This window comes from Delphinus delphis, chromosome 3, assembly GCF_949987515.2.
Source record: "Delphinus delphis chromosome 3, mDelDel1.2, whole genome shotgun sequence".
In the NCBI taxonomy this organism is placed as follows: Eukaryota; Metazoa; Chordata; class Mammalia; order Artiodactyla; family Delphinidae; genus Delphinus; species Delphinus delphis.
In genome coordinates, this window is record NC_082685.1 from 19,570,810 (window position 1) to 19,580,803 (window position 9,994).

The 9,994-nt window shown below is 40.6% G+C and overlaps 1 protein-coding gene across 1 annotated transcript; it reads left to right on the forward strand.

Moving 5' to 3' along the window:
• Window positions 1–8,115: 8,115 nt before the first annotated feature.
• Window positions 8,116–9,332, forward strand: LOC132421915 (nuclear envelope pore membrane protein POM 121-like). Its single transcript, XM_060006758.1, is given in 2 exon segments — window positions 8,116–8,419; window positions 8,422–9,332. Coding segments are annotated over 2 exon segments (1,215 nt in total).
• The last annotated feature ends 662 nt before the right edge of the window (window positions 9,333–9,994 follow it).

Here is a 9,994-nt window from a genome sequence, read left to right on the forward strand (position 1 = left end):
TAGAAAATAAGCAAGAATGTAGAAGATTTGAACAACACTATCTGTTAACTACACCTAACTGACATCTATTAAATATTCCATCCAACAACACCAGAATGCAAATTCTTCTCAAGTATACATGGGATAATCTCCAGGATAAACCATATGCCATACAATAAAACAATTCTCATAAATTTAATAAATTAATTAATGTATAGATGTCAACAGCATAAGGAAATTTGAGAAATCCACATATATGTGGAAATTAACACACTTTCAAATGACCAATGAGTAGAATAAATCACAAAGGAAATTGACAAATAAGAAATTGAGCTGAATTAAATAAAAAACACAAGAAACCAAATTTATGAAATGCAGATAAAGTCATATTTAGAGGAAAATGTACCGCTTAAAACACATATATTAGAAATCTCAAATCAATAACCTAACTTTCCACCTTAAGAAACTAGAAAAAGAAGAGGAAACTAAACCAAAGTAAGCAGAAAGAAGGAACTAATAAGGATGGTAGTGGGAGTAAGTTAAATAGGAAACAGAAAAACATAGGGAAAATTAATAAAACCAAAAGTTTGATAACATTTTAAAAAACGGACAAACCTTTAGCCATTGTTAATCAAGAAAAATGAGAGAAGACACAAATTGATAAAGTCAGAAATGAAAGAGGGACTATCACCACCACCCTTACAGAAATCAAAAGGATTTTAAGGGAGTGGTATAAACAACTTCATGCCAACAGATTAGACTACTAAGATGAAATGGAAAATTCTTAGAATAAAAGACACAAGTTACCAGAACTGAATCCAGAAGAAACAGAAAACCTAAATCTTCTTGTAAGAAATACTGATAATAACTAAAAATCTTCTCAAAGCAGTGAGTGTAGATGTGGTTATTAAGAGTAGCATTAGGGCTTCCCTGGTGGCGCAGTGGTTGAGAGTCCGCCTGCCGATGCAGGGGACACGGGGTCGTGCCCTGGTCTGGGAAGATCCCACATGCCACGGAGCGGCTGGGCCCATGAGCCATGGCCGCTGAGCCTGCGCGTCCAGAGCCTGTGCTCCCCAGCGGGAGAGGCCACAACAGTGAGAGGCCTGTGTACCGCAAACAAAAACAAAAACAGACAAACAAAAAAACAAAATAAAAGCAAAACAAATCTGGCAAAATATATAATTATATGCCATGACCAAGTAGGATTTACCCCAGGAATGCAAAGTTGGTTTAATATCTGAAACTCAGTGAACATAATTCACAATAATAATAGAATAAAGGGCAAATGATCATCACAACAGATGCATAAAAATGTTTCACAAAATCCACCACCCTCTCATAATAAAACCCTTCATAAACTAGGAATAGAAGGGAATTTCCTGAACCTGATAAGGAGTATTTACAAAATACCCACAGGTGACATTATACGTGGTGGTCTTAGTGGTGAAATACTAGACACTTTCGACCTAAAATCAGGAACACGAGAAGGAAGTCTACTCTCATTGCTTCTATTCAACATTGCGCTGGAGGTTTTATCCAGTGAGACTAGAGAAGGAAAAAAAAATCCAGATTGGAAAATAAGTAAAACAGTCTTTATTCACATAGAACAAGTTCCTATATATAGAAAAACCCTAAGAGACACATGCATGCACGCACACACGTGTGTGTGCTTCTACAACTTAAAAAGGAGTTCAAGAATGTTGCAGGATAGATGTATATACCAAAATTAATTGCATTTCTATAAAACAGCAATGAACAGTCTGAAAATGAAAGTAAGAAAAACAATTTCATTCACTTATCCACAAAAAGAATAAAATACATAGGAACACATTTAATGAAAGATGTGGAAGACTTGTACACGGAAGACCACAAAACATTGGTACCGAAAGCCAAGGAAGACCCAAATAAATTGAAAGATACCTTATGTCTATGGATGGAAGACTTAATATTGTTAAGATGGCAGTATTTCCCAAGTTGATTCTACAAATCCATGCAATCCCTATCAAAATCCCAGCTGGTCTTTTTTTTTTTTTTTTTTCAAATTGACAAACTAATGTTAAAATTCACATGGTAATGCAAGGAACCAAGAATGGCTAAAACAATCTTAAAAAAATAATAAAGTTGAAGAACATATATTTCCCAATTTTTAAACTTACTACAAAGCCATGGTAATTAAGGCAGAGTGATAGTGGCATAAGACACATAGTCCAATGGAACAGAATTGAGATTCCAGAAATAAACCCTTACATTTATGGTTAATTAGTTTTGGACAAATGTGCCAACACAATTCAATGGGGGAAAGGACAGTCTTTTCAATAAATGATGCTAGTACCACGGGATAGCCACACACAAAAGAATGAATTTGGACCATTACTTCACACAATACACAAAAATTAACTCAAAGTAGATCATATTCCTACATGTAAGAGCTAAAACTATAAAGTTCCTAGAAGAAAAATATAGGAATAAATCTTTGAGACCTGTGTGTAAGAAAAACCTCACCCAGCCTCTTGTGTGTTTCTTCTTTACTGTCACACTACTATTACACTCACAACACTTCTGACACCAGGTGTGTGAGGGTTTTCCCCACACTAAGAAATTCTGTGACACCAGCTGAGTGTCCTACAATTTAACTCAGTTCTGACACTGTGTACCTGAAGATAGCATCTCAGATCCCATAGATTATGGGCTCAGTCCCACAAGACTGCCCCCCATTCAGGTGCCAATCACAAGTAATAGGTCCCAAGTTTCCCCACAACTATCCCACTTGGCTGCAGATCAGAGGTTACCATGACCTCCTACCTCTTGGATTCACTAATTTGCTAGAACATGTCACAGAAGTCAGGGAAACACAGTTAAACAGTGAGCAATGTGGGAGCTGGGGGTGGTGACCCCTGCACAGTTGAAAATCTGAGTATAACTTTACAATTGGCCCTTTGTATCTATGGTTTCACATACACCAACTGCAGATCTTGTAGTACTGTAGTAGTGTTTACTTTAAAAAATCTTCATATAAGTGGACCCACACAGTTCAAACCTGTGTTTTCCAAAGGTCAACTGTATTTATGTTTACTGGTTATTATACAATAAAGGATATGATAAAGGATACAGATGATCTGCCAGCTGAAGAGATATATCAGGTGAGGTATGGAAGTGTCCCAAACTCAGGAGCTTCTGTCCCTGTGGAGTTGTGGTACATCACCCTCCTGGTACATGGATGTATTCACCAACCTGGAACCTATCTGAACCCCATGCTATTGGGATTTTACGGAGGCTGCCTCACATAGGCATGATCAATTATTAAGTCCATTTCTAGCCCCTTTCTCCTCTCTGGAGAACTGGCGGTGGGGCTGGAAATCCCAAACTTCTAATTATGGTTTGGTCTTTCTGGTGACTAGTCCCCATCCAGGAACCATCCACAAGTCCACCCAGTCACCTCATTGGAAAAAAAGATGCTCTTATCAAGAACTCTGTGTCAGAAATAGAGACAAAAACCAAATATATATTTCTTACTATAAATCACAATATCACATCTTGAGTTGGGCAAAGATTTCTTAGATATAACACCAAAAGCACAGGTGATAAAATGATAAATTGGACTTCATCAAAATTAAAAAATTCTGTGTTTCAAAAAGAGACCATCAATAAAGTGAAAAGATAAGCCACAGATTGGTAGAAAATATTTGCAACTTATTTATCTGATCAGGGACTTGTATCCAGAATTCATAGAGAACTGAAACTTGGAAAATGATCCAATTAAAGATGTGCAAAATATTTGAATAGACATTTTGCCAAAGAAGAAATATGAATGGCCAATATTATGAAAAGATGCTTAATATCATTAGTTATTAGGGAAATGGATATTAAAACTACAATAAAATACCACTTCTCTCCCACTGAAATGGCTACAGATGGAGACAGATGGTAACAACTGCTGGTGAGAAAGCAGCAAAATGGAAACTTTGATGCCTTGCTGGTGGGAATTTAAAATGCAGCAACCACTTTGAAAAAACAGTTTGGAAGTTTCTTCAAATGTTAAACATAGATTTACTGCATCATCTGACAATCCTCTCCAAAAAAAATGTGTCCCCACAAAGACTTGTATGCAAATGTTCACAGCAGCATTGTTTACAATAGCCCAAAAATGGAAACAACTCAGATGTCCATCAACTGATGAATGGATTAACAAGTGTGATATACACATACAATGGAATATTTTTCAGCCAAAACAAGTAATAAAGACAAAGGACCACATGAAGACACAGGGAGAAGCCAAAGAAAGAGACCTCAGAAGAAATCAACTCTGTCTGACACCTTGATCTCAGACATCTAGCTTCCAGAATTGTAAGAAAATAAATTTCTGTTGTTTAAGCCACCCATTCTGAGGTACTTTGTTATGGCAGCTCCAACAGATTTTGGTACCAGGAAGTTGGGTATTGCTGTAACAAATACCTAAGAATGTGGAAGTGGCTTTGGAACTAGGTAATGAGAAGAGTTTTGAGATGCATGTTAGAAAAGCCTAGATTGTCTTGAAGAGACTAAATATGGTCATTCAAGGTGATTCTTCTGAGAGCTCAGAAAGAGAGAACTGTACAGAAAGCGCCTATCACTATATCTGCATATATATATATATATATATATATATATATATATATATGCTATATATATCTGTTTCTATATATTTCATCATGAACAGAATATTGACACAAATATGAATGTTAAAGGTGCTTCTGGGGAAGTCTCAGATGGATATGAGGAATGTTATTGGAAACTGGAGGAAAAGCAGTCCTTGTTACAAAGTGGCAGAGAACTTGACCAAATTGTGTTCTAGTGTTTTGTAGAAAGTAAAAGTTGTCAGTAATGAACTTGGATATTTAACGGAGGATACTTCTAAGCAAAATGTTGAAGCTGTGACTGGGTTTCTCCTTGCTGCTTATAGTAAAGTGTGAGAGGGAGACAACTGAAAAAGAAATTATTACGCAAAAAGGAACCAGAACTTGAAGGCCAAAAATTCTCAGCCTATTCATATTGCAAAAAAATGAGAAAGTGTGTTCACGAGAGAACACCAAAGATGTGGCTGGACAGTCTTTACTAAAGAGATTATGGGTGTGTGACATGGATCCAATCACAGCAGAAGCACAGTCAGCTTGGACTGAAGAGGACAGAGGTGGGATGAAATGAAGGAAGGCTGTCAGACTTCTGGGGTTCTACAAGCAGAAAATTAGATGATAGAGATATCTGGATGCAAACATGCATCATCCTTCGAGTAGAGGGAGGAATGACTCTAAGGGTGGGTCAGGGGTAAGCAGAGCTGCTACTACCACCATGGGTCCTGAACGCACAGACCCAGGCAGCAGGACTATTTCCTCATTGGTTCCAGAGGGTTTGGGGATAAAATTCTGGGAGAAGAGGGCAGAGCCACCACCCTTGTTGGACAGAAAATTCAGCCAAAGTGGATTTCCTTAAAATCTGATGGAACTTTCCACAGAAGTTTCTTAAAATTAGCCACATATATTAATGTCACACAAAAAATGTCAGCACGCAAATGTGTGCTGTAGAAATATTGCAGACTGGAGAGTAAAAGTTGTGAGTTCTAGTACTGATGTTGATATAATAAACAAAATCTTTGAATAAATCAAAAATGTAACGGAATTTGCCCTGCTAGGTTTTGGGCTTGCTTAGGACTTGTCAGCCTTCTTCTTTCCAATTCTCCCTTTTGGAATGGGAATATCTATCCAATACCTGTTCCACCATTGTATTTTGGAAGCCCATAACTTGTTTTGTTTCATAGGTTCACTATTGTAGAGGAATTTTGCCTCAGGATGAATCATACCACTAGTCTCACTCATATCTGATTTAGATGCTATTTAGATGAAATTTAAGACTTAGAGTTGTTGTTGGAATGGCTGTTCACTTTTGTGGCTGTTGGAATGGGACATATATTTCACATCTGAGGACTTGAAATTTGGAGGCTGAGAGGGTGGAGTGTTATAGGTTAAATTGTATCCTTGCAAAATACATATGTTGAAGTCCTAAGCCCTAGTACCTCAGAATGTGACTGTATTTGGATACAGAGTTTTTAAAGAGGCAATTAAGGTTGAATGAGGTTATTGGGAGTGGGCCCAAACCCAATTCGACTTGTGTCCTTAAAAGAAGAGATCAGGACATGCACACACAGAGAAAAGAAAGATCATATGAAGATACAGGGAGAAAAGACACAGGCCATCTACAAACCAAGGAGAGAGGCTTCAGGAGAAATCAACTCTGCTGACAACTTGATCTCAGAATTGTGAGAAAATATATTTCTGTTGTTTAACAACAACAACAAAAAAGAACTACTAATACAAGCTGCTATACAGATGAACCTCAAAAACATGCTAAGTGAAACGAGGCACAAGAGACCATATATTGTAAGAGTCTGTTTATATGAAAGGTGTCCAGAAGAGGCAAATTTATAGAGACAAAAAGTACATTAGTGGTTGCCCAGGCCTGTGAGTAAGAATGGGAAGTGACTGCAAATAGGCATGAGTTTTCTTTTTGGGTTAATAGAAATTACAAAATTAGATATAAAATTATAAAATTAGTTATAAAATTAGATATTGGTGAAAGTTACACACTTTACAAAGTTACTAAAGATTCTTGAAGTGTAATATTAATACAGGTGAATTTTATAGTACATAAATTATATCTCAATAAAGTTGTTTTAAAAATTAATGGTTGAAAAAATTCCTTAAGATGATACTCGTTGGATAACAAATTTTAATGTGTCTATAATTAGGATTTATTCTTTAACTGAGAACCTTCAAATACCTGGAACAACTCCATTCACATTGTGGTAGAATATCCACCCATCATAAACTTTTCTTTTATTTCATTTTAAAAAGGGCTTTGAAGCACAGCAGGCAGATAAAACACTGGGAGATTAAGTCAGTCTTGTTAAAATTTTTTGCATAAAAATGAAAGTCAAACTCCTGAATTTTAGAACCCACTAGAATATTTAAGTATAGCCCTTTAGATGATGGTTACACAAAATCATACTTCCCTCCTCTGCCTGCTGAGAGCAGCAATGACTGGAATAACTCCTTTGAAAAATGACCTGGCCTGGTAAAAGGTCACGGGTCATTCACTAAGTGATAACAATTCAAAATAAGGCAAAAAGATTTCAAAACAAACAAACAAAAAAAACAAAACCAAAGAAGTGGGGGTAATTACTAAAACCTCAAAGATTTTTATATAGTCTGAATATTCTAATGTATTCACCATTCAACTAAAAATATTAACTTCAGTCAGAATACTTATAGGGAGCCAAATTCTGAGTTCAAATTTAAATTGCCAGGTCACTTCTCCCATCCCATAGACACAAACTTACTGAAAAGGAATGACACAAAGGCCTACAGGATCTGCTAAGAGGCAGAAAACAGAGATTAGGATGAAGGTAAAGCACGACCTTCAAAACAGGAATTCAAGTTTTAGGTCCCAGATAACATAGCTCCTGGACATAGAGCTGCCTAAAAAGATACCAGTTCTCTACCTGTAAGTTTTGACTTCTGGTCATTATAAACTGTCTTGGAAACCTTACTTCCCAGGGAAGGGGACGGGGAGCCAAGAAGGGGCACCTGGAAAGTAAGGTTCTCTGGGAAGGAGAGGAAGATGGGGGACAGCACATCCACTCTGGCTTCCCGCATCCCGTGGGTTCCCTCCTGTGGTCCTCCTTCCCCCTAGACGCCTGGGTGGCTATGCCATCCCGCAGGACCTCGGCAGCACAGGTTCCGAACGGCTTTCACCTGGGGCATCCGGTGCTGACCCCAGAGCTCCAGCATAGAGTGAGCGCTGCTAAGCCCGGAGCTGTTCGGGTTGGGGGAACACCGCCAGTCACTTTCCCGCGAAGAAGCTGGGGACTGGCCGCGGGAAGGGCGGCTGCACCCCAGGCAGCCGGTCCTCCACTTGCCAACACCCGAGGCCCGCAGCAGCGGTCCGGAAGCAGGCGAGGCCTCTCGCAGGTCTCGCGCCCCCTTTATTCACTCACTCGTTCCAACAACGCGTCACAGGCGGCACGCCCGCCAGTCAGTAGCTAATGGAAACCTCTCTGAGCCACTGACTCCATTTGAAGGACCCGACCGTTCAGTATTGTGCCTCATGGGCGGTTACCTGAGCCGGCCTTGCCGACGCCAGCAGTCGCCTGCTCTGCGAAGCGGGGACCAGCCGGGGAGAACCGAGCTCCTCGGGCCTGCGCAATCCGCCCGCCGTTTTCCCCTCCCTTTCCGGTTTCACTCGGCGGTCCCAACCCTGGACCTGGCTCGCAGGCTGTCATACTAGGATCCTGTGGCTTCACCCTGTCGTCGTTGGCACCGTCGGCTGTTTATCATAGCCCATCAGTGGCAATATCTAATCCAGCAAGCCTGGTGTTTATTTCTGGGGGTCTTTTCCTCGGTGCCCTGGAGTAGAAGCCACTGCTGTCTGCTTACAGCTCCAAGATGTTCTGTACCTCAGTGATCCCGAAGATGGCACCTGCTAAGGGCAAACTGACACTCCTTTTGGCTCTGAAGCAGATAATCATCTGTATGTGGTCTTCACTGTCTGTTCACCTCCCAAACTTTTGTGGAAAGGAGATCCTGGTGAGGGCCCTCGAAGAAAGCAGTCAACTGAGAGCCAAGGAAGCGAAGGACCTGACAGCCCTGGCTGAGAGCAGGAAAGGGCTAATGAAGCAAAAGAAAGGACACTCAGCTCCCGAGAGTCAGGACGAACAGAGAAGTGGCTCGAACCCCGGTGGGAATGCGCAGTCTGTGTTTAGAGGGCCGATGGCCAATGGGGTCCTCTCTTCCTTTGTGCCTGGGCCTGGGCCTCTGAAGAGAGACTTCTGTTCCAAGAGCTCTGAAGATATCCTGATTGGGAAATCCCAGACCTACTTTCTGAGCTCATGCAGCAAACGAAATGCCATCTCCAGTTCATACAGCTCCACTAGAGGTTTCCCACAGCTGCAGAAGAGTGGTCCAGGTGCAGCGGGGCTCCTGGGCCCAGCCTCATTGCATCCTCGTGTGCTTTCAAAGAAAGCCAGTGAGGAAGGCTGTCAGTCTAGCCCTTCAGCCTCAGTGGAACCACAGAAGAAGACCAAGCGTGAAAAGGTTGTGGATGGCCCCTTAGAGCAGAAACAAAACTTATATTGCTCACAGCCATCTGATAGCTCCAGACACCGGAAACAGAAACGCAAGATTCCTCTGCTGATGCCCTCGAGACGAAATGGCCCACTGATTTTGCCCCCACCACCCCAGCTAGGTTATCGAGTCATTGCTGAAGACCTTGACATGGAGAAGAGAGCTGCGATCCAGTGGATCAACAATGTCTTGGAAGGGTAAGACAGAAGCTATCTCAGACTGCAGAGCCCCTCAGACTTCTTGTTTCCACTCTGCCAGCCCCCAGAACTAATTCACAACTGAGGAGCTTCTGGAAGATGTAGAGCTCCCCAGACCCAGTGGTCTTCCCGTAGCTGGCTGGAGCAACCACTTCTATGGGCTGTTTGTCCTGGTTTTCCCTGTTTGTCTTGCTCCACCTGGCTTAAAAAAATTTTGTTCCTTTTCCCTGGCCCACCAGGGTCTGTTCCCCAGTACTTTGCTGCTTGGCCCCTCAGTGGTTCCCCAGTGGTCAGGATCCTTGCAACAAAAGAGGGACACTTTGGACCAGTGTTCCTCCAGGCAGGAGCAATATACCACTGCTATAATATAGTATACCAACTATACCACTGCTGCTATAGTTGCCTCTTCCCACCTTCTCCATTTTCTTAATTGGGCCCTGGTCCATCTTTCTTAGAATCTATATATTCTCTCTCTCTCTCTGAACATTTGGTACCGCATGAACACTCAGTTGATGAACAAAGTCATATATGTCACATACATATAGTCACATATTTATATGTCATATATATTTATATATAAAGTCATATATAATGTAATATATATTATGTGTATACTATATATTATATAATGTAACATAAGAATACACAGTATATATACATTATATA